At 44.9% G+C, this 24,727-nt stretch overlaps 1 protein-coding gene across 8 annotated transcripts in view; it reads left to right on the top strand.

Annotated features, from left to right (window-relative positions):
- Positions 1-24,727, top strand: part of LOC129839645 (regulatory-associated protein of mTOR) — a 181,314-nt gene that overhangs the window by 59,664 nt on the left and 96,923 nt on the right. For all 8 annotated transcript variants that reach the window (XM_055907182.1, XM_055907188.1, XM_055907185.1 and 5 more), the window contains exons 5-7: positions 11,773-11,931; positions 12,684-12,830; positions 20,656-20,831. In XM_055907182.1, coding sequence (XP_055763157.1) covers positions 11,773-11,931; positions 12,684-12,830; positions 20,656-20,831 — 482 coding nt within the window. The remainder of the gene's footprint in view (positions 1-11,772; positions 11,932-12,683; positions 12,831-20,655; positions 20,832-24,727) is intronic.

Below are 24,727 nucleotides of genomic sequence, written 5' to 3'. Positions count from 1 at the left end.
TCGGTGGCCACGTGAGAGGAAAGGAGATTGTGTGCGCGCTAGCCGAGGTGGGCTCAGGACACTGACTGGTGCGTGGCAGGGCTGGCCCTGAACACTGTGAATCAGTAGGCAGGACAGAGTAAGGGGCCACAGGGTGTAGAGAAATAAAAGGAGAGAAACGGGGAAGAGGAGGAGGAGAAGAAGAGGTATGCCTTTTCTGTACTGGCTGACTGGACAAAACTTTGTATGAGCTGAGCTTCCAAATCTCTTTTGGTGTTTGTGGGAGTGCACTCGATCATTTTCAACCTTTTCTTGGACTCCCTAGTTTGTCATATTAATTCAACTTGATCTTTAGTTCTCTCTAACTTGCATTCTAAATGAAGTCTTCTCACAATACTCTGTTCTCTGTGAAGTTTCCCTTTTGTTAATCAGTAGAGATTTAAATAGAGAAAAGGGATGGATAGAGGGAGGTAGAAGGGGGGTGTTTGGAAAAAGTATGGAAGAACGAGAAAAGAAGAAAGTCGGCAAAATAAAACCGGTTCCGATCTGGTACCAGCTTCAGCGAGTGGTAATTGTCTTTGTGCAGATTGTAGAGGCATGGGAAGACTCTGAGTGAAGTTGTGTGTGTGAACGTGTGGCTGTTCCCAGCACCTCTTACCTGGCTGTGCCCACCTCTCCGTCCCACCAAACTGTTAGGTAGTGTGACAGAAACCATTGGGACGATTCCGATTCAGCCTCCGAAGAGGACTGACTACCCACCTGTGTGTCTTTACAGGACAGCTACAGTTAAAGCTCTGGCAAGGCAGACTGCCTCTGTACCTCTGTTGCGATCCATTTCAACGACCTACTGTGCTGGGAAAAGGGACGGGGAAGAGTTGGGGGTAGAGCGAAAGAGGAGATGTAATAAAGCCTTGTTCACACACGGGCAGTTTTAAGTGACTCAAATCCATTTTTTTTTTTGTTGGCTTATCTGACATCTGATATTTTTCCTGTAGTTTGAGCAGCCAAAAAGCACATGGAATCGGATATTTTCAAATCAGTTGTAAATCAGATAGAAATCTGATTCCTGGCCATGTGACTTGTCTGAACGGTCAAATTAGATTTATTTGCCATCAAGTGTTTTTTGTTGTCTGTTCTTTGGGATATCTTGTTGCTTGTGAGCTACTCTGTTGAAAATGGCGAAATTCTCACTAACTAGCTTTTTAATTGGTTACAAAAGCATTGGAGTGTGCCTACAAGCTAAACAGCTAGCTCGGTTGTTGACTGTTGTGGCTAGCCAAAAAGGACTAATTTTGAAAGTTGGATCTTCCTTTGACGTGACTGGGAAACTTCCATGGCAGGCACCGTCACCTTAGCTAGCTACCCAACTTCTGAGTGATGGGAAGCACCACCACCACCTATCAGCCTACACCACTGCACAGACACCTGTCATTACTTTAACAACTAGCGGTAGACGTGTCAGTCAGCAAATGACTGCTGTCTGAACACACGAATGCCATTTGGTCACTTGTAAATTGCTTTTTGGACAAAAGTGATTTGAGCATGCAGTCTGAACAAAGCAGAAGGGTGAAAGAAAGGACAAGTGCAAGGGAGACTGCGGGGAAACAGAGAGAGGGAGACTGAGAAAGAGACGGAAAGAGAGCGTGCTGAAGGTGTCGAGCTTGTCTGTTCTCTCTCTGTGTGTCCCGAATGACAACCTATTCCCTGTGAAGTGCACTACTTTGGACCAGAGCCCTGGTCAAAAGTAGTGCACTAGAAAGGGAACAGGCTCCCAGTTGGAACACTACCTCTCTCTGAAGCTAAGTAGCCCAGTAGAGAGGAAGCCGTTCATCACAGCCACTCGGTGACTAAAGCCAGTCTATTGAAGACAGATTGCTACTGGAGCAGGATACATGAGTAGGTTATCTCTATGTTAAGCACGCGCATCGTTAGGAAGGCAACCTATGTACAGTACATGATATGACAGTGATTCGAAACCATTTAAGTGGTAGACACTCATACTCCTTATGTAGTTGGACCTTTTGGCCCTCTTTCTGGATGGTCCACTTTAGCCTTCTTCAACCCACTTCAACCTACTTGGAGCCTTGACGTTATGTTAATCCATTCGTGATCATGATGCTGTGGTTCTCATTTAAATATACTGAACAAAAATATAAATGCAACATGCAACAATTTCAAGATTTTTCAGTTCCTGTAAGGAAATTAGTAATTTGAAATTTTGATTCATGAGGCCGTAATCTATGGATTTCACATGACTGGGCAGGGGCGCAGTGGGGAGCCAGGCCCAGCCAATCAGAAAGATTTTTCCCCACAAAAGGCTTTATTACAGGCATAAATACGCCTGTTTCATCAGCTGTCCGGGTGGATGGACTCAGACGATCCCGCAGGTGAAGCTGGCGGATGTGGAGGTCCTGGGCTGGCGTGGTTACACATGGTCTGTGGTTTTTAGTCTGGTTGGACGTATTGCCAAATTCTCTAAAACGATGTTGGTGGCTTTTGGGAGAGAAATGATCATTCAATTCTCTGGCAACGGCTCTGGTGGACTTTCCTGCAGTCAGCATGCCAATTGCACGCTCCTTCAAAACTGTTATGTGACAACTGCACATTTTTGTGGCCTTTTGTCCCCAGCACAAGGTGCACCTGTGTCATGATCATACTGCTTAATCAGCTTGATATGCCACACCTGTCAGGTGGATGGATTTTCTTGGCAAAGGAGTCCTTTGATGCCAGAATTTGAAAGAAATATGATTTTTGTGCATATGGAACATTTTAGGCCTCTTTTATTTCAGTTCATGAATGATGGGACCAATGTGTTACATGTTGCGTTTTATATTTTTGTTCAGTATAGATTGAATCTTTAAGTGTTAGACTGAGTTGGTCCTCTGGTCCACTTGAGCCTACTTTAATGTTTTGACATTATATTTATCTGTTAGCCTAATTAACCCATTCATGCAGTGGTTTCTGTTTAAATGAATTGCTTCTCGTTTAATTACATAGGACGTTAAGGTCAATTGGTTTGATTTGAACATTGCTTTGCAACAGAAATACACATTTCTTTTTTTTAAACCTGATCATCTCTGAAGGTTGAGCCTACCTTTCCATTTTCCATTACTGGTTTATTTCTTGACCTGCAACCCAATACCACTCTCCTCATTGTCTTCTTTAATAGAGGGTTCATCCCTCCATCCTGTACCACCTAGACTGCATCTGCTTTCCTCTGGAGCCAGCTCCCAGAGGAGCCAGCTCTCGCTCTCACCATATCTTCCTCTCTCCTCTCTTGCACACCCTGTCTCTTACACTCCCCACCCAGTTTCTCCCACCCTCTCCTACCTTTATACTTGCTTTCTGTCCATCCCTTCTCTTTTCTCTACAGGCATATTTTCCATGTAGTGTTGTATTTTTAATGTGTGTAGATGAAGAATGAATGATGCAAAACCTTGCCCTGTATTGGCCCTATCGCTGAGGTCTGAGGACAGCAGGCTGAGCCTAAGGGCCTCTGTTCCAGACCCACAATCGCTCTGCCCCAGACAGAGTAAAAAATACTGCAGCACTGACACCATGTCCCAGAGAGGGAGGGAGAGAGAGCGGGCAGGTAGAGGAGAGGAAAAGGTACACATACGAGCGGTGGGAACGCTGGTGAGATGCAGACAGGCAGAGATGATCCCGTCATGGTGTATTTTACTGAGGGCCTAAAAACAGAACCACCGTGGTAATGTGTTGTAACTTGTAATGTGATTGGGTCTGCCTGCTTTACCGTCCCCATCACATGGCAAGAGCGTCTTACACGGCTATTTTAAGCGTCTTCTTTTGGTCCTCGTGGAACTTAAGTGTAATAATGCAGTCTCGAGTTTCTCTGAATTCAATATTAACGTCTGTAACGTGAATTAAATGTAATTTGGTGTGTTTAGTCTCATACAGAACTTTTGTCCTTGGTATCAATCTCAAGATATCTGTTACATGTCTGTCTCTTTATCAGCAGGGTAGAAACCACTTCTAGGAGATTCAGGCAATTTTTTTTACTCTTTCCTTTTCCTGGAATGGTGCGGGAGGGCTGAAGAACTCTCTGCTGTTTACCAATGCAGCTAGCCCAAGGGATTTGGGGGTGGAAGTGTGTGTTTAGCGCAAGGGAGTAGGACTTGCAGTTATTAACACACACTTGGGTGTACACGGAGCTCACCTGACACACACACGCACACTATTCACTAAGCAGTTTCTAAGCATTACAATTATCGGCATCATTTAAGCCACCCTGATCCAGTATTTCATATGGCCTTGCTACCGGCTATACTACACACACATTGAGACTGCAAAGTGCACTCACTCACTGACATGCACATACACAGACACACACTATAACTACACTTCTGAAAACACACACATTTCCAGTAAACACACTCACTGGGCTATAAAACCTGTAGGGTATCTTCCCCTCATTTGAGAGGCTTTATTGATCAGGACCTTTTATAATAACCCAGTGATCCCTGAGGATCAGAAGGAGACATATTTATAACCTGATCAATGGACCCTAAATCTGATGGAAAGATTTGAAGTAGGCAGAAGACACCTGACCTGGATACCTCTACAGGCTCACATATCATACCCCTGTGTGTGTGTGTATTTTCTGGAAACCGTACCCTGTTGAGGACCCATCATTTACCATAACCAGGGGGAGGAGTTCTACCACAAACATCTGCATTGTGACTGAAATCACCTGAGGTTTGTATGTTTGCATACCTACAGGTATGCCCGGTAGACCCCTGCATTCCCCCTTGTTCGCCCGACTGCCCCACATTCTAAATGTAACCCTGAAACACTAATCTCTCTCTTTTTCCCATAACCACATCCCACTTTTCTCCTCTCTCTTCCTGGTGTATCCGGACACAATTCCCACTTCAATCCCCCAACACACACCGGAGTCCCCAAGCCTTTCCCAGACTCAGTCTTTAGTAATGGACTCTGGCGTTGCTGCCACACCAATCCCTCATCAATCAATTCTGGCTGGAAATTGGAATCGGAGTTGATTTAGAGGAGAACGAGAGAAAAGGGGTGTATTGGGCAGCTGACAGCTGAGCCCGTAGGAAGAGAGCGCTTCGCTGGACCTCTGTACTGAAGCTATTTACTGGAGCTATGTACCAAAACTCTAGAATGGCATCCAATTAGCTGTGTTTAGGCTGGAGCTGGCTATGGTAGAATGATGGGTTATTTGTCCTAGTGTCTGAGGTAGAGTTATGTGATGCCAAAGGGCTTAGCTGTAGCGTCATGGTTCTGAGGCGCTAGGTTTATAGCATACAACGGCGAAGGAAGAGAGATATATGGTAGCGTCTAGCTGTATTTAGCCCTGTGGCCACGGTAGAGTTATGTGATGCTGGCCTACATGGCAAAACAGCCGCGTTATGGTGCTAACGGGGCGAGCTGAATAGTGTACACTGCAAACAGAGTTATGTGGTGATTACATGGTGGCCTGTGGCACCTGCGGCTGACACACCACTGGGGATGGAGGTTTCCACAGCTCATTCTGCTGGCCACCACTACTACATCAGCTCCCGATCCTCCCAGTCTGTAAAAGCGCAAGCATTAGATCTAAGCTGTGCCACTAGAGTTCCTGGTTCGAGTCCAGCCTCTGACGCAGCCGGGGCGGCGCACAATTGGACCAGCGTCGTCCGGGTTAGGGGAGGGTTTGGCCGGCAGGGATGTGCTTGTCCCATCGCGCTCTAGCGACTCCTGTGGCGGGCCGAATGCAATGCACGCTGACACGGTCGCCAGGTGTACAGTGTTTCCTCCGACACATTGGTGCGGCTGACTTCCAGGTTAAGTGGGCATTGTGTCAAGAAGCAGTGCAGCTTGGTTGGGTTGTGTTTCGGAGGACGCACGGCTCTCGACCTTCGCCTCTCCCCGAGTCCGTACGGGAGTTGCAGCGATGAGACAAGACTGTAACTACCAATTGGATACCACGGAATTTAGGAGAAAAAGGGGTAAAATATATATATTCTTTAAATGTTTGACTAATACTGTAGATGGATGATTTATGAAAGTTAGGTTGTTGATTATAGACCTAATTAAGTTGGGGTTTCCTCTCTCCTCGCTGTTCTTACACAATTAAGGCAATGGCTGTTTGCTTGTCTCCTAACTCTAGCACACTGTGTTTCTGAACCGCCGACGGCGACTGCTGTCTAAAGCAGGAGAAAGCACATTTGTTATAAAATAATAATATTTTTTTACTAGTGTTCCACCATTGCTCTTACATAATGCATCCATATTCAATTTCAGTAGCCCATGTCTTGGTGATGGGCCGTGCCATTCCCACAGCCTCCACAATGGATCAGTCTGCTTAGACAGGTGCCAATCAGACTGGTGTCTTGTACACCACCATTATAAACCTGTTTTTGTTGCTACTGCTCGTCTAAAGAAATCTCGGTCGACCACCAGCCTATTTACCAAACAATCGACCAGTTGACTAAACGGGGTTAGCCCTAGTGTAGTCGCACACGTGCACACACGGTCCACTGATATTAGACCCAAAACAAGTTATCCCCACACCCACCCACACAAACAACAACAAAAAAAAAAATAATTGGGCCAATACACTATACAAATTTGAACTATCTGCCCCCACTACACATTGCAACTGACACAGAAATGGACCCTCACAAATGGCCTGTGTGTCTGTTTACTCAAGGGAGTTGGGCTCTCTGTCTGAAATACATTACAGGCAAAGCCCAGTGTTTGCTCACTAGATTGACTTGAGTTCAAAGGGCTGCAGGGCATGTCTGTGGATCCTAGCGACCTGTTACCTTTCCGTTTCCTCCGGAGTGGACGTGCGCACGCACACACACACACATACTAGACTGTGCAGATGCAGAGCTTGTTTTGATTAACTGTGCTGTGTGTGTGTGTGTGTGTGCACGTCAGGCAGAGTGTGCCAGCTAATCCCCAGTCTATTAAAAGAGAGTTGGCTACGTTGTACTGCAGCAGCAAAAGTATCAACACTGCCACTCTCACACACTCAAGTGTGTGTTGAGCCGTCAGTCTACATCAGTAACTGGTTTAGCTGTGGCCTGTGGGGCCACTGTGGAGATTCTCCTAGAATAGAGCAGCACATGTTTGTAAAAGAGATGATGAGGGGATTGATTTCTCCATTCTTCTCAATGAACAAGCTCATACTGAGCATAATATCTACTGAAGGGGAGGAAGGTAGTATATCACATATCAGCCATACACTGTTTAACCATTGCACGAGGACTGAAAGGCAAATACTTTATTTGACGTCACAGTAGCAATCTCTTGGCGACTATTGCTTAGATGTGGTTTCATGGTCATTTCCAAGATGGTTTGAATTTGTGGGAGGGGAGAGAGAGCATGTCTCACCCACTTCACATGGCCTCCCAGGGAAAAAAGGTGACGCCAGATCAACTGTCTGTCCACTTACCCATACTAACCAGGAAGTGACGTGTCATCTTAAACCTGTCAGTACTCAGTGCTGGTTCATGAACAGTTGTGAATGATATATTTTTATATTTTACATTATAGACTAGCACAGGGGTTCCCAAACTTCTTCACTCAGGCCCCCCTTCCAGTATTGGGGAGCATCCCGCGATCCACGCCTATTTCAATGGGCACAAGTACTGTTCACGACACACTGTTCACACCCGTATTGTTTGTGGAGAGAGAATTCTGCAGGTTTAAAGCTTATTTTCTTGCAGTTCTATATATTTTGCTATGTCTGTGTGTTACTGTGATATTTGAGTGACTCAAACATTGCAACAATCTATGGGCTAAAAAACCTTAAATGTTATTAAACAACATTACTAAACAACCAGCTAACATGGGCTGGTTGATCTGAACATTTCTCTCTAAAGGGATGCAATGACTGATATGATAGGGAAAGCTGATTCCTTTAATAAATAAAAAAATAAAAAAAAGCAATTCTAGTCCCCTTCGCTATTTACAGCTCAGTCTGGATTAAAGACGTGATCCGGAACTTTTGTGACTAGTACGTTTTTTTTTATACCTCTCACTTTGGGCTGGATGTGCCAATGTGTAGTTTAGTTCATTCATGCATTATCAATGAACAGAATTATTGTCTTACCTCAATTAGACACAAAATCCCTAGTTTGAAAGCGACTGTTTTCTGAAAGCTATGCAGTGCCCCCCCCCCCCCCCCCCCCCTTTAGCAATTCAAGTTCCAGCCAATGGGGTTCAGACCATTCACTAATTGAGTGACAGCTAGCAAGATGCACAGAGAGGGAGAGCGAGAATTTTCGGGGACCACTTTTGGCTCGTCTTTCAGAACTACTCGGCAAAAAAGTATACAAAAGTACCGGAGAATCTTTTACAAGGTGATACAATTCTGTCATGACACTTGCATCATGCTATGCAATTTCACAGTCTGGCAAGGACAGTACCCTTCATAGAAATATAATTACTTTTATATGGTTACCTATAACCTTTACTGTGACTAGAATGTGTCTGTCTGTGAGACTGTGATTGTCTATTAACAGGAGTAACAGAAGGGTCTCTTCAATTTCCTGAAGTGCGAATTGGAAGAATACAAAGTAAAGGATCCCCTGGCTGACTTCTTACCAACACACGTCATCACTGACAGATCTATGAAAGGGTGTGTGTGTCTTTCAACATGCTATGAAAGTGAACAGAAGTACAGGCTTGCTCATTTTGTGTGTGTGTGTGTGTGTGCACCATCAAACCATTGGCATCATTTCGCCTCAGCAGTATTGATCTGGGCAGCTGAAAGCAGGAAGATGATACAGTGCTTGAGAAATGACGGTCTCTCGATTTCTCTTACTCGCTCTCTTCCTCCCTCGCTCTCTCTCTCTGCCTTTTAGATTTGTGGTTTTCCTTCTCAGCCAAACAATCCAAGTATTTGTGCAGAAATGTTAACAGCCCTTTCCATTGACAGGAAAAGGCACAGCGCCCAACAGATTTCTGTTTGACAACAAGTGGGGGTGCCACAGCCACTGCTCGTGTCAATTATACAAACTGTCCTCAGACATTGTCTATTCTTGCTTGTTCTTTGGTGCTTTTAGCTCAAGGTTGCTGTTGTACCTTGCAACAAATGTATCTGTAAAAAGTATGCAAGTCCAATTTGATTTTGCAACTTGTTTTATTTTGCATACATGCTTTTGGTCTTCAACTTCAGTCTGTTAGTTTTTTTACCAGAAAGACTGAAAGCTGATAATCTATCAGACTGGTGACAAGCTTACTGTAGTAGTATCTCCTCATTCTTGTCTTTCTTTGTGTCACGTATTTTTGTTACACAACATTTATGCAAGGCTGGTAATACCATCCATCTTTTCCTTTGTAATCAGAGTGAGTTTAGTCTCTAATGTCCCTGTGGGCTTACTGTACTGTACCCCTCAGTGTTGAGAATGGCTTTAGGAAAGGTTTAGTGTGTTAATGATGGGGCGTTCCCCCCCTTCTTCACTCTGGTTCCGTCCCAAATGACACCCTATTCCGTATGCCGTGCACTACCTTGGAGCTCGCTCTGGTCAAAAGTAGTGTACCACGTAGGGAATAGGGTGCTATTTGGGACTTAGGCTCTTTTTGTTATGGAGCAGATCAGAGATGAGAGGTTGGTTACGCTCTGTGCTTTTCCTTGTTCTAGTACAGGGATTATCCCCAGTCCCACAGGTCCACCATCAGTGGAAAATGTTTCTGTGTGTGTGTGACCGACTGCCTATGTGTGTTCCTGTGTGCCCGTGTAGGCTAAGCCTGTATATATATGTGTGTGAGAGAGCGAGTATTTGAGTAGCTTACGGTATCAGTATGTCTGAGATTGTAAGAGTCTGTCTTTTTATGTTCTTGGTTATCTGTATCCTTCCCTGGTACCTGTTCCTTGAAGCAGACAGGGCAGGGTTTAACTCGGTTCAGGTTGACGTGCGCCAGGCACCATATCTATCCTGACATTGACAGAAACAACAGAACCACTTCATGCACCAGTGGAGTCAGTTAGAGTTTTAGGAGTGATGGATCAATACATGGAAACCTCAATAGAGCCAACTAAACAGAGACAGACAGAGACTGGAAGGGCAGGCGCACCTCAAATTCCCAGCTCAGTGCCAATGGGACTGCTCAGACACTGCTGAGCATTGGGCGCTAGCTGCAGAGATGGAGGATAGAAGATAGATGGGAGGAGGACTTCCTGGGAGCATTGACATACCTGCAATGATAGTCCCAGTGGGGTACCAGGGCTCCCCCTTCAGGTCAAGATGGGGAACAGCAGTTGAGTGTATGATGGACACATGTACATACACAAACTAGCTTTCACTCTCACTTTCTCTCTCTTCCTCCTTTCTCTTGAAGAAAGTTTAGTCAGCCAAAACTGATCAAGTTACCGCCCCATCTCTCCCCACTCACATTTCAGTGTACATTCGATTGTGAAATCCCAACTCTAACACAATTAGCAGCTGCTGATAACACTTGATCTCATAAGGACTAACATTGGATCGCTGAGAGTGTCTATCCGCCAGGCAGTGTTCAGACTGCGGTCCTATCTGATTGCACCAAACTCAATCAGCAACTTTTGCTTTCAAGGTGTGTTTGAAGCCGAATGGGGAGACTGGATGATGTCTTTGAACACAAATACATATTGGACTGTTTGGTTCGTTGCTAATTAGCTTGGTGTTTCTAATGATTGTGTGGGTTAAATGCTGAAGTCCTTGAATGGGAACTGATGGAGTTAAAAAAGTTATTTGGTTAATACTAGGTTGAATGGGAACTGGTTAATACTAGGTTGAATGGGAACTGGTTAATACTAGGTTGAATGGGAACTGGTTAACCAGTTCCCATTCAACCGAGTATTAATACCAGGTTGAATGGGGATTCTGTTGATGTAATATTGTGCGGTCATGAGACGGGCTTACCAAGAAAAACTTCCAAAATGACGAGGTAAAAACGTAGTTGGAGCACAATACAAATAAAATAAACATTGATTTCTTATTGCTCACTATTGTACAGGTTGCGGACAGGTGACTGACGTTTTGTGCGTGTCTTGTTTGAGAGCGAGAGAGAACCTGTGTTTGACTGTTTGTATGACTCCCATGTGCGTACCACGTACACCGTTCATATGTGTACGACGACGTGTACACACACAGCAGGCCGTTGTCCCACTCTGCTCTCATTGCTAGTTGACCACGAGGCCCTGTTTCCCTCATTTACAAGCAGCAGGAGCATTATTTAAATATGCCACTGAAGCCTATTACAGCAAGCACAATAGTCTCTTCTATTCTCCCCAGGTAGGATAGCAATGACGCAAATACACCTCCTTTCTCATAGTATTAAAATAGAACAACAAAAGAGACATCTCCCGTAGCCCTAACCTACTTTCAGCACCGCTATTCAGTTGTATCTAGTTATTTCTAGTCCTCTAGGCATTGTCCTGGAAGGACTGTCACGTGCTCGGTTTCTCCAAAGTTGTTTAATGATGAAAGAGGAGAGGAGGGAGTTGAATTGAAAAGACCTGCCGCCCTTTGACATCAGAATAATAGCGCGAGGGAGCTGTGTGTGTTTGGCCCGCTTCTCGTTTCACCCCTCGTTCATATTTCTACGCTCGCGTCTGGATATTAATCGACACATTTAACTACGGTGTACGCGTCTGTCCACGCTCTGAAACTGCGACGCGTCTCTTTCCTTCTCTCTCTCCTCTCTTCTCTAATCGAACGCATGTTCTCAGATCAAATGAGAGGCGGGTAGTTGAACCAGCGTGATAACACAACACACAATCGTATCAAATCATATTAACGCTCTCTCTCGCTCTCTCTCTCTCTCGCTCTCTCTCAGGCACGTTACAAGCAGAGTCTGGACCCCACCGTAGACGAGGTGAAGAAGCTGTGTACGTCCCTGAGACGCAACGCCAAGGAGGAGCGTGTCCTCTTCCACTACAATGGACACGGGGTCCCCCGACCCACCGTCAACGGAGAGATCTGGGTCTTCAACAAGGTGAGAGAAACACACACATGCAGAAATATTCATTCACCCCCACACACGAGTGTCCAATGATGACTTCCACTTCTGCCTCTACAGTCGTACTAAGACGAAAGTCCAGTCGTTGAATACACACAAACACAAACACACACTAGCAGGTCCTTTGGGTCAACTGATATTAGTCTTAAACAAGTTATCCCACAGACACACCCACACCAACAACAAAAATAGTTATTACAGAAATACATTATTTTTTGGACAACTCACACAAGGAAACACCCACTCTAAATGACACACGGCTCCTGTCTTGGTTTGGGCGCTGCCTCTCCCCAGTACACCCCAGAGCCTCTCCTCCTCTCCTCTTCCTCTCTTTATTCCCCTTAATGATGGGTCCTATAAAACCAGCCCTGTTGCCTACTGTCTGCTACGGTGTGCCTAGGCCTCATTGTCACAGCCGGCCCACCTCCTAAAAACACTCCCACAGAGTATCTCCCAGTACAGTAGTCAGAAACAACATCAGGACTTTCATTGCTTCCCCTCGTCCAATCCAATAAGCGAATTGGGGCGCAGCCGTACAGTTAAAACCATATCTACCCCTCTTTCTTTCATTATTAGTGTTGAAAGAGGATGGAAGGATTTGGCAACATCTTAAACTCTTTTTGGACAAGTATGAAAAATAATTGCTGGTAGTACATAGAACATTTCTAATTACTGGGTTTGTTTACCAAAATGTTTAATAACCCCCATCCTGTCTGTCTGTCCTGTAGAACTACACCCAGTACATCCCTCTGTCTGTGTACGACCTCCAGACGTGGATGGGCAGCCCCTCCATCTTCGTTTACGACTGCTCCAACGCAGGCATCATCGTCAAGTCTTTCAAACAGTTCGCCCTGCAGAGAGAGCAGGAGCTGGAGGTGGGTGGCAGAGAGATATACTGTGCCTTAAGTATTCAGAGGCCTTGACTTTTTCCACATTTTTTTTTACATTACAGGCTTAATCTAAAATGGATTAAAAAAATAATTTTCCTCATGAATCTACACACAATACCCCAGAATGACAAACAGGTTTTAAGACATTTTTGTAAATGTATAGAAAATTATTTACATGAATTGCTATGAGACTCGAAATTGAGCTCAGGTGCGTCCTGTTTCCATAGATCATCTTTGAAATGTTCCTACAACTTGATTGGAGTCCACTTGTTGTAAATTTAATTGATTGGGCATGATTTGGAAAGGCACACACCTGTCTATATAAGGTCCCGCAGTTGACAGTGCATGTCAGAGCAAAAACCAAGCCATGAGGTCGAAGGAATTGTCCATAGAGCTCAGACAGAATGGCACGAGGCACAGATCTGGGGAAGGGTACCAAAAAATATCTGCGGCATTGTAGGTCCCCTAGAACACAGTGGCCTCCATCATTCTTAAATGGAAGAAGTTTGGAACCACCAAAACCCTTCCTTAGAGCTGGACACCTGGCCAAACTGAGCAATCAGGGGAGAAGGGCCTTTGTCAGGGAGGTGACCCAGAAACCGATAGTCACTGACAGAGCTCCAGAGTTCCTCTGTGGAGATGGGAGAACCTTCCAGAAGGACAACCATCCTTGCAGCACTCCACCAATCAGGCCTTTATGATAGTGGCCAGACTGAAGCCACTCCTCAGTAAAAGGCACATGACAGCCCGCTTGGAGTTTGCCAAAAGGCACCTAAAGGACTCTGACCATGAGAAACAAGATTCTCTGGTGGGATGAAACCAAGATGGAACTCTTTGGCCTGAATGCCAAGCATCACGTCTGGAGGACACCTGGCACCATCCCTATGGTGAAGCATGTTGGTGGCCGCATCATGCTGTGGGGATGTTTTTCAACAGCAGGGACTGGGACTAGTCAGGATCGAGGGATTTTATCATTTTTTTTAAAGTACAGAGATCCTTGATGAAAACCTCCTCCGGAGCACTCAGGACCTCAGACTGGGGTGAAGATTCACCTTCCAACAGGACAATGACCCTAAGCACACAGCCAAGACAATGCAGGAGTGGCTTTGTGACAAGTCTCTGAATGTCCTTGAGTGGTCCAGCCAGAGCCCGGACTTGAACCCAATCAAAAATCTCAGGAGAGACCTGAAAATAGCTGTGCAGTGACACCTCCCCATCCAACCTGACAGAGTTTGAGAGGATCTGCAGAGAAGAATGGGAGAAACTCCCCACATACAGGTGTTTATTTTTTTATTTTACCTTTATTTAACTAGGCAAGTCAGTTAAGAACAAATTCTTATTTTCAATGACAGCCTAGGAACAGTGGGTTAACTGCCTGTTCAGGGGCAGAACGACAGATTTGTACCTTGTCAGCTCGGGGATTTGAACTTGCAACCTTTCGGTTACTAGTCTAACGCTCTAACCACTAGGCTACCCTGCCGCCCCAAGCTTGTAGCATCATACCCAAGAAGACTCAGGGCTGTAATCACTGCCAAATGTGCATCAACAAAGTACTGAGTAAAAGGTCTAAATACTTATGTAAATGTGTTATTTCATTTATACATTAAAAAAACAAATGCCACAAAATCAACTTTTTTCTTTGTCATTATGGGGTATTTTGTGTAGATTGGGGTGGAAACAGTTTAATCCATTTCAGAATAAGGCTGTAATCTAACAAAATATGGGAAAGTTAAGTTGTCTGAATACTTTATGAATGCACCGTACACACACACACACACACACACACACACACACACACACACACACACACACACACACACACACACACACACACACACACACACACACACACACACACACACACACACACACACACACACACACACACACACACACACACACACACACACACACAGAGTTCCCCCATACACGCACACAACCACTCCCGCAGCGAGACCAAGGTATGTGTGTGTAGATTTGCGTTGAATTCCGAATGGCAAGCCAGATAAACCTTTTGAATGGAAGAAGCGTTTCACAATCTCCTCTCTGTGATCCCAGCCTGCGAATAGGCAGCTGGAGCTAAATGAATTAATGATAGTGTTTTGGTTTGGTCAGGATCTCCACTCCCCCTCCCTACCATCCCTCCATCCCCTTTATTCCACTGTTTTCTTCTTACCGGCCATGGCATCAAGTGAATTTACAACACGCAGTTCAATTATTCATGGAGGAGATTGAACGCACTTCAGATTATATGGAATACAGCAGAAAGAAAGAGGGTGAGCGAGAGAAGGACAAGGAGGGGTGATGAGATGCAGAGAAAGGGGGGGAGAAGAGGGCGAGCAATACAAAGGGGGAGGACGTGGGGAAAAGAAGTGGGAGAGGAAGGGATGGCAGAGCGAGGCGAAGGATGAAAAAGTGTTCCAATGCAGTCCAGAGAGACTGAGAAAAAGGCAGACAGATTGTGAGAGGAGACTCATCCTTCACTGTGCAGTCACGCTAAGTTCAATACCTGTAACACAGCTTCTCTCCTCTCACCATCCCACCATTCAGGCTCCCTCTGCCCTGCTCCCTCTAACCCTTCTATCTACTCTAAGTTTTCGAACACCTTCTCATTCAAGGGTTTTTCTTTATTCACTTTTTTCTACATTGTGAATAATAGTGAAGACATCCAAATGATGAAATAACACATATGGAATAATGTAGTAACAAAAAAAGTGTTCAACAAATCAAAATCGATTTTATATTTTCAGATTTTTCAAATAGCCACCCTTTGCCTTGATAACAGCTTTGCACACTCTTGGCATTCTCTCAGGAAGGCTTTTCCAACAGTCTTGAAGGAGTTCCCACATATGCTGAGCACTTGTTGGCTGCTTTTCCTTCACTCTGCGGTCCAACTCATCCCAAACCATCTCAATTTGGTTGAGGTAGGGGGATTGTGGAGGCCAGATTTTCTGATGCAACACTCCATCACTCTCCTTGGTAAAATAGCACTTATACAGCCTGGAGGTGTGTTGGGTCAACAAATGATCGTCCCACTAAGTCCAAACCAGATGGGATGGCGTATCGCGGCAGAATGCTGTGGTAGCTACGCTGGTTAAGTGTGCCTTGAATTCTAAATAAATCAGACAGTGTCACCAGCAAAGCACCCCCACACCATAACACCTCCTCCATGCTTTACGGTGGGAACCACACATGCAGATGTCATCCGTTCACCCACACCGCGTTCTCATATAGACACAGAGGTTGGAACCATGAATATCCCATTTGGACTCCAGACCAAGGGACAAATTTCCACCAGTCTAATGTCCATTGCTCATGTTTCTTGGCACATGCAAGTCTCTTGTTATTGGTGTCCATTAGTAGTGGTTTCTTTGCAGCAATTCGACCAAGAAGCCCAGATTCACACAGTCTCCTCTGAACAGTTGATGTTGAGACACAACACAACTGATTGGCTCAAACGCAATTAAGAAGGCAAGAAATTGCACAAATTAACTTTTAAGAAGGCACACCTGTTAATTGAAATGCATTCCAGGTGACTACCTCATGAACCTGGTTGAGAAAATGCCAAGAGTGTGCAAAGCTGTTATCAAGGCTATTTGAAGAATCAAGTTTATTTTTTGTTTACTACCTGATTCCATATGTTATTTCATAGTTTTGATATCTTCATTATTATTCAACAATGTAGAAAATAGTAAAAATAAAGAAAAACCTTTGAATGAGTAGGTGTTCTGAAACGTTTGACCGGTAGTGTATGTCCAACTCTTACCAGGCTGAGATAGCAGGGGCCACGACCCGATAGAGGGATGTAGAGGTGGAAAGACGGAGGAGAGAGACGAGGCCCAGCGGCCCATCAATAACACTTAAAGCTGTCAGCGCGTGATAGGCGGTAGAGCGAGGGGGCGGGCAAGGAAGAGGGAGGGAGAGATAGCAACAGAGATCTAGAGCGAGAGGGCAAGGGAGAGGGATAGAGTAGCGTTTGCTCCTCAGCTGTTAAAAAGTGTTGGTGTAATTGGCCAGTCTGGGTTCTCTTTGGGTCACTATGGGCTAAAGCTCTTAGCTCCAGCCAGCTGGAACTGTTGTGAAATCAAATCAAATTGTATTTGTCGCGTACACGTGTTCAGCAGAAGTTATTGTGGGTGTAGCGAAATGCTTGTGTTTCTAGCTCCAACAGTGCAGTAATATCTAACAAGTAATGTCAAACAATTACATACCATACAGACATCTAAAGGAATGGAATTAAAAATATATAAATATTTGGGCGAGCAATGTCAGAGCGGCATAGACTAAGATACAGTAGAATAGGATAGAATACAGTATATACATATGAAAGCAAAATTTGTGAACATTATTAAAGTGACCAGTGATTCCTAGTCTATATAGGGCAGCAGCCTTTAATGTGCTAGTGATGGCTATTTAACAGTCTGATGGCCTTGAAATGGAAGCTGTTTTTCAGTGTCTCGTTCCCAGCTTTGATGCACCTGTACTGACCTCGCCTTCTGGATGATATATTGCAATGTGATTGAATGGAATTTAATGTGCCATAACGGAACTGTCTTTTGGGACTCCCGAGTGGAGCAGTGGTCTAAGGCACTGCATCGCAGTGCTAGCTGTGCCACTAGAGATTCTGGGTTCGAGTCCAGTCTCTGTCGCAGCCGACAGGGATGTCCTTGTCCCGTTGCTCACTAGCGACTCATGTGGCGGACCGAGCGCAGTGCACACTGACACGGTCGCCAGGTGTACAGCGTTTCCTCTGACACATTGGTGCAGCTGGATTCCGGGTTAAGCAGGCATTGTGTCAAGAAGCAGTGCAGCTTGGTTGGGTTGTGTTTCGGAGGACGCACGGCTCTCGACCTTCGCCTCTCCCGAGTCCGTACGGGAGTCGCAGCGATGAGACAAGACTAACTATCAATTGGATACCACAAAATTTAGGAGTAAAAGGGGTAAACATTTTTTTAATAATAAAACTGTGTCTTGGTCTTCAATAAAAATAAAAGTGACATTTTGAACAAACCTTATTCAACATCAAATATCAGCTGGCGGAAAGCAAAATGGCTCCACTTTACACCTTAGTGCACCCCCCCCCCCCCCCCCCCCCCCCTATTGAAATAGGATGAGGGAGGTAGAGGAAGGAGACAGGTGGAGAGACAGGGAGGGAGGTAGTTCCGGAAGACTATTAAAGATGCATGATAGTACCCAGGCAGGGAGTCCCCCTCCATCCCTGTTTCCGGTACAGCATAACGCTCTGCAGCAGAGTGCACGAAGAGGGTGACCCTAGTTCACACTCGCGCTCATACACACACACACACACAGGGACAGACTTGATCCCAGCAGGGGCTTTTTACCGGGAAATAGGGGGAGTGGTGCGGAAGGATGGGGAGGTCTCTCTCTCCTCTCTAACAGACATGCAACCTTCAGTCAGGGGTGTGGTGTCTGAGTGCTCTGTTATGATCAGTCCGCTTCCTGCTAAATATTTCAGAACTTACTGTATGGAGTCAGCAGTATGATGCTCACTGCATTGTCTGCTGTGTGGAAATGACTGTGTGTTTGTGTGCTCTTTCTTTTGGGCGGATGGAGTCTGTTGTGCATTTGTCTGTTGGTATATCTGTTCTCAGTTAATGCACTCTTCCGTGTGTGTTTGTTGTCTCCTTGCTGTCTGTGTGTGTGCGCGCGCGTGTATACACCCCCCCCCCCCCCCCCCCCCCCGGATTAGTTCTGTGAATTAGTGTACGTAAACAAAAATTAGCATACCCAAGTGTGATGAATAAAATCCTTCCATGATTGTAATGCAAATTTATGAGATTACGATATGCAAATGTGTTAATATGCTAATTCCCGAAAAGCAGACGGTTTAGGCAGTAATGTGGTATTCTCCATAAGGTGTATTGTTTACCCGTATCACAATATCCCAAATGATTTGTGTAACGATATTGTTCCACCATCGTTGATCCATCATGCATTATAGAGTAGTTAAAATATCCATGTTGCGTTGGTTAGTGTAACATTCCCCATTTCATCATTAAGAAGTGACAGAGAAGATGTAATCGTACAAGACACTGACATGCACAGTGTACATACGCCAGCACACACACACGTCCCTATTAATCCAGACAGGTCTGAGCAGAGCTGTAGGTTTAATAGTGCTATTTTATGAGTCTGTATCTAAAAGCAATGAAGACACACGTGGACGTCACACTGAGATAGCTGCAGGTCCTACATTTAGTTTCCTTTCTCTGGAGTCTCCTCATTATAACAAGCTACAATTAGAGAGGAAGGCTCTTCTGCCCATAGCTCTGTTGCACCCTGAACTGAGATGTATAATCATACAACACACTGAATCTCTCACACACACACCTTACTTTCATGCCTCTGTTCATTTCAATTGAACGTTTTGGAGTGTTGCATTTGCACATCACCGAAGGGGAAAATCTGGAGAAAATGCTGGTCTGTCTGTCTGGTTGCGTTTCAGTGTGCCTGTTTACCAGCTAGCCCTTAGGAAAACATGACCAGCCTTCCATCGTCTGCACTCTGGCCTAAGAGGCGTTAATAAATAAAAAATAAGCCTAGGTTTACCATGCCTTGCATCAGATGTTGAGGAGTTGACTGTGAGGAGAAGTTAGCTTTTTTCACCTCACATTTTCCAGATTGTGTGGGCTGTGTGTGTGTGTGTGTGTGTTGCACATTCCCTTTTTAGGCTGCGCCAGAATTGTAGAATTATGGCAGAAGTCACACATTTGAAGCTCGAAAGTACAAGCGCTTCAGTCATAAGTCTGTGAAGTATTTATAAGCCCAGGGAGTCCGTGGTCAACAGCCCTGGGTGAGGAGGGGAAGGGAGCGCTCCGAGGTCATCAAATGAAAAATGGAGCTCACCTCCACAAGCTGCCTAGAGGCAGACTGACATCAAACCAGGTCTGGATGGATCCATACACCCATACAGGAGTAGACACACACACACGCACTCAGGAACAAACGTACACACACACCTGTCCATTCCACACACACATGCTCTCTCACACCTTTGTATTCATGGCATTGTACAGGCGGTCCAGCTCCCCAGAATGATAATATCACATTTTCCAATATCTGCTCCAGAGGCTGTTTGTTCAGAATACACTATGCTATCGAACACCTCCGCCACCCTGAACTTCAAAAGCTCTCTTCCACATCTCATTACCGGATGATAGCAGAAGTTTAGAGCAGTGAGAGGATCCAATGTCCTAAAGGTTTTCACTCCCTTTCTCTGACCTGCACATCCCTCTGGCCTGTTATCTGTCTCTTCTCTCTTCTGTTGGTTCTGTTCTTGTTCTTTTATCTGGTCCTCTTTCTCTTGCTCGGCGTTACCATCTCTGGTTGGTTTTCCCTTCTCTCTTGTTCTGTGTCTACTGTGTCTACTTTCTCTTTCCCTTTACCTCTCTTTTTCGCTCTTTGACTTTATTTACATTTGAGTCATTTAGCAGGGCTCTTATCCAGAGTGACTTACAGTTAGTGCATTCATCTTATGATGGCTAGGTGGGACAACAGGCACAGTGAGTACACCTTCCCTCAATAAAGTAGCTATCAGCAAAGTCAGAGTTAGAAAGCGGTGGGTGGGTCAAGTGCACGAGTTCAGTATTACATATTTTCTCTTATGCCCTGGTGTTCTCTGTTTGTCTGTACCTTTTTTATTTTATTTTTGAATAAAAACTCATATTTTATTCAGACGGTGATAGCATGGAATTGGTGTGTCCGTCTGTGTAGCTTATCTGTTTGACCTGTGTCTCTGTATAGCCTCTATTAGCTTCATCTCCAATCCAAGTCTTTTGTTCTCTTCCAGGTGGCAGCCATTAACCCCAACCACCCCCTGGCCCAGATGCCTCTACCCCCCTCCATGAAGAACTGTATCCAGCTGGCTGCCTGCGAGGCCTCAGAGCTACTGCCCATGAACCCTGACCTCCCCGCTGACCTCTTCACCTCCTGCCTCACCACGCCCATCAAGATCGCCCTGCGCTGGTAAGAGCCACAGTGGACCAGCCAAAAGATGGATCGCTCCAACTTAAAACTCCTTATTCTCAGACACCCTGTCTAAGTGGCGTACTTTCCTTGTTCAATGATATCCAATGATATTGATATTAGTATGCCAAATAAACTATTTAGATATATTTTCCGCATAAGTATGGTCATTAGTAGACATCCCTGCTCTCTAAAGCATTGATGTGTCATTAGTTTTGAACATATTTGAACATACTGTACTTTGGGGAATATATTGGTATGGCCTTCATTTGACATACTAATATAATTGGATATCGCTCCATATTCCGTGGTGTTGTATTTTCTGCCTCTAGTGCTGTCTGTCTGTGTGGTACAGCTGATTTAGCATGTAGATCACACTGAGGGGGGTCTTGCTTACCAACCAAAGGTGATTTCATCACCTCTAAAGATCCCCTGTCACTTTACCATGCGTGCCCACACACACACGGCCATCTGTATGATGTATCATTTATGTCATGATTGGGTGACAATTAGGGTCGTAGGGCACAGCAATATAGTATGGTGTTTACCAGCTTTGCCGGGTTGATGTCTGGCAGAGAGGTGGTTCAACTGGGACGCTAGCACAGGAGTCCTCTTGGGAAAGGGTCACGGTCAGTTTGTGTAAAGGGGAGAAATTGGACATTGAATGAAGATGTTACCAATGTTCAACTTCATGGCGTGTGTTTATGCTCTTATGGCGTGTGTTTTTGCTCTTATTTTTGACTAATGAACATGACTCTGGCATTGCGGTGTTCACTGTAGTGTGTTTCTCCTCTGTTGCTCTTGAGTGGAGACCTCAGAATTCTCTGTCTATCCAACCATCAGTGTATTTTCTTTGCCTGTGTGTGTGTGTGTGTCATTGCCGAGATGGCAGTAACTGAGTTGGTGAAATTAGTTTCATATTCACAATGGGATTAGGCCACGGGCCCAAATCTGTGCATATTAAACGTGATGCTCCATAAACCGGAATATCTCTATCCTCACTTTCACTGTATCTATTCAATTCAAAGGGCTTTATTGGCATGGGAATTTTTTTTACATTGCCAAAGCCAGTGAAATAGCTCATAAACAAAAGTCAAATGAACAGTACACTCACAAAAGTTCCAAAGGAAAACACACATTTCAAATGTCATATTATGGCTATATACAGTGTTGTAATGATGTGCAAATAGTTCAAGGGAAAATAAATAAACATAAATATGGGTTGTATTTACAATAGGGTTTGTTCTTCACTTGTTGCCCCTTTCTTGTGGCAACAGGTCACAAATATTGCTGCTGTGATTGCACACCGTGGTATTTAACCCAATAGATATGGGAGTTTATCAAAATTGGATTTGTTTTCGAATTATTTGTGGGTCTGTGTAATCTGAGGAAAATGTGTCTCAAATATGATCATACATTTGGCACAGGAAGGGGTAAGGAAGTGCAGCTCAGTTTCCTCATTTTATGAGTAGTGTGCACAAAGCTCGTCTTCTCTTGAGAGCCAGGTCTGCCTACGGCGGCCTCTCTCAATAGCAAGGCTATGCTCACTGAGTCTACATTGTCAAAGCTTTCCTTAATGTTGGGTCAGTCAGTGGTCAATTATTCTGCCACTGTGTGCTCTGTTTAGGGCCAAATAGCATCCTAGTTTGCTCTTTCCAATGTGTCATATAATTATCTTTTTGTTTTCTCATGATTTGGTTGGGTCTAATTGTGTTGCTGCCTGGGGCTCTGTTTGTGTTTGTGAACAGAGCCCAGGACCAGCTTGCTTAGGGGACTCTTCTCCAGGTTCAGCTCTCTGTAGGTGGTGGCTTCGTTATGGAAGGCTTGGGAATCACTTCCTTTTAGGTGGTTGTAGAATTTCTTAATATTATCCAGTTCCTTTGGATTTGATGCCTCATGATTGAGTATTGCTCTGTTCTAGTAGACTATGATTTCGCTGTGATCTGATTGGGGTGTTAGTGGGCTGACTGAACGCTCTGAGAGACTCGGGGTTGAGGTCAGTGATGAAGTAATCTACAGTACTGCTGCTGAGGGATGATCTGTAGGTGTTCCTACCGTAAGAGTCCCCTCGAAGCCTACCATTGACTATGTACAGACTCAACGTGAGACAGCTGCAGGAGTTGTGACCTGTTTTTGTTGGTTGTTTTGTTATAGTTGTGTCTTGGGGGGCATATTTGGGAGGGAATGCTGTCACCTCCAGGTAGGTGTTTGCCCCCGGTGTGTTAAGAGTGTCAGGTTCTTGTCTGGTTCTGGTATTTAGGTCGCCACAGACTAGTACATGTCCCTGGGCCTGGAAAGAGTTGATCTCCCTATCTAGGATGGAGAAGCTGTCATCGTAGTATGGGGATTCTATTGGGCGGCTGCTATATAAGGTGTGGCTAGTTATCGACTGGTTGGGGATGTAGCTGGTGACGCTGTGGTCTGGGTGTAGGTCCACTTGGTGTAGGTCCTCTTGGTGCAGGTCCACTTGTGCGTTGGGGAAAGTGGAAAAGACTTTTTCAATCACTCCCTTGAGTGCTGTGGCCACCCTTTCCTGCCTCACTCTCAGGTCGTTTGTGTCTGTGTGTATTATGATGTGGCTGGGGACCCTAGTCGGTCCTCTGACAGCTGCTCCAGGGCACGCAGAGTGTTCAGAAGCCATGCAGCAGGGGGGGAAGAGGCCTCTACATTTGGGGAGGGACACTGCTGGATGAAAGCTCTCTAGGAGTGGCAACATGTACGCCAGGCCCTTTCATGTTAGGTTGAATGTCTGAATACCATAACTTCAATTAATAGACCAGGCATTTATTTGCTTCCATCACTGAACACAACCAGCGCCTCCACTCACCTTGCAGTCTCACCCTCTTCTGATCCACCTTGCAGTCTCACCCTCGTCTGATCCACCTTGCAGTCTCGCCCTCGTCTGATCCACCTTGCAGTCTCGCCCTCGTCTGATCCACCTAGCAGTCTCGCCCTCGTCTGATCCACCTAGCAGTCTCGCCCTCGTCTGATCCACAGACAAACACTGAACTTTGACTTTTTGACTTTGCCATTCTCTCACTTGTTTTGGATCCATTCCAAAATGCCTGGCTGTTGCATCGCTGGAATGTTGCTCTATGAGTGTGGTTGTGCCATGGCTAGCGGCGATGACAGATGAAAAATAATAATTAAGTTTAATGCACATGACCATATGTATATCAGAGCTGTGTCCATGGTAACCGCATAAACAATTTAATTTAGACCCAGTGTTTATTTGAAACGAGTGTTTATTCGCTGAAAAGGGAGTGGCGGCTATTTGAGACTGGGTTTAATTAAAGTTTTACGGTGTGTATATAGACATGAATATATCATATACAGGCCTTGACATTAACGCTTGTCTGCTGGTTCGAGCATGTAAAAAAATGTGTCATACAAGAAGAATATAAATTTAAGTTAAAAAAAAAATCACACAAAAAATCAAAGCACATTTGTTGATGAGTTATTTGCCTAGTTATAGCAAGTTCTTTGATCAGCAATGAAAACTCTGGAGAAGTCATGGTGTGTGCATCACCTGCGTTTGTCAGTGGGCTGTTGCCGGGGGAGGGAGAGATTTGCTCAGCAAGTAAGACAATGATATACCACAGACTACCTACACTGTGTTACATTGGCTATCTCGCTAGTTAACTATTTAGTTATCAGCATGTTTTAATGTCATTGTCATGTCCCATGTCCTAAAATAACTTTCCACAGGCACTCGTGTTAACCGCAAATGGCCGACACGCAGGTCATACAGGGGCACAGTTGATGACACCAGTGCTGCATACTCTGGTTTGCAATTGGTTAGGATGGTCCTCTATTCAATACTGGCCATGTAATCTGAAAAAGTTTTGAAAAAATCTTAGAATAGCCTTATTGACAAGTAACTCCTATGCTGTCAA

The sequence above is a fragment of the Salvelinus fontinalis genome, chromosome 40 (assembly GCF_029448725.1).
Source record: "Salvelinus fontinalis isolate EN_2023a chromosome 40, ASM2944872v1, whole genome shotgun sequence".
NCBI classification, from domain to species: Eukaryota; Metazoa; Chordata; class Actinopteri; order Salmoniformes; family Salmonidae; genus Salvelinus; species Salvelinus fontinalis.
Note: the sequence above shows the minus strand (reverse complement) of the source record. Positions and strands in the feature narration are given on the sequence as shown.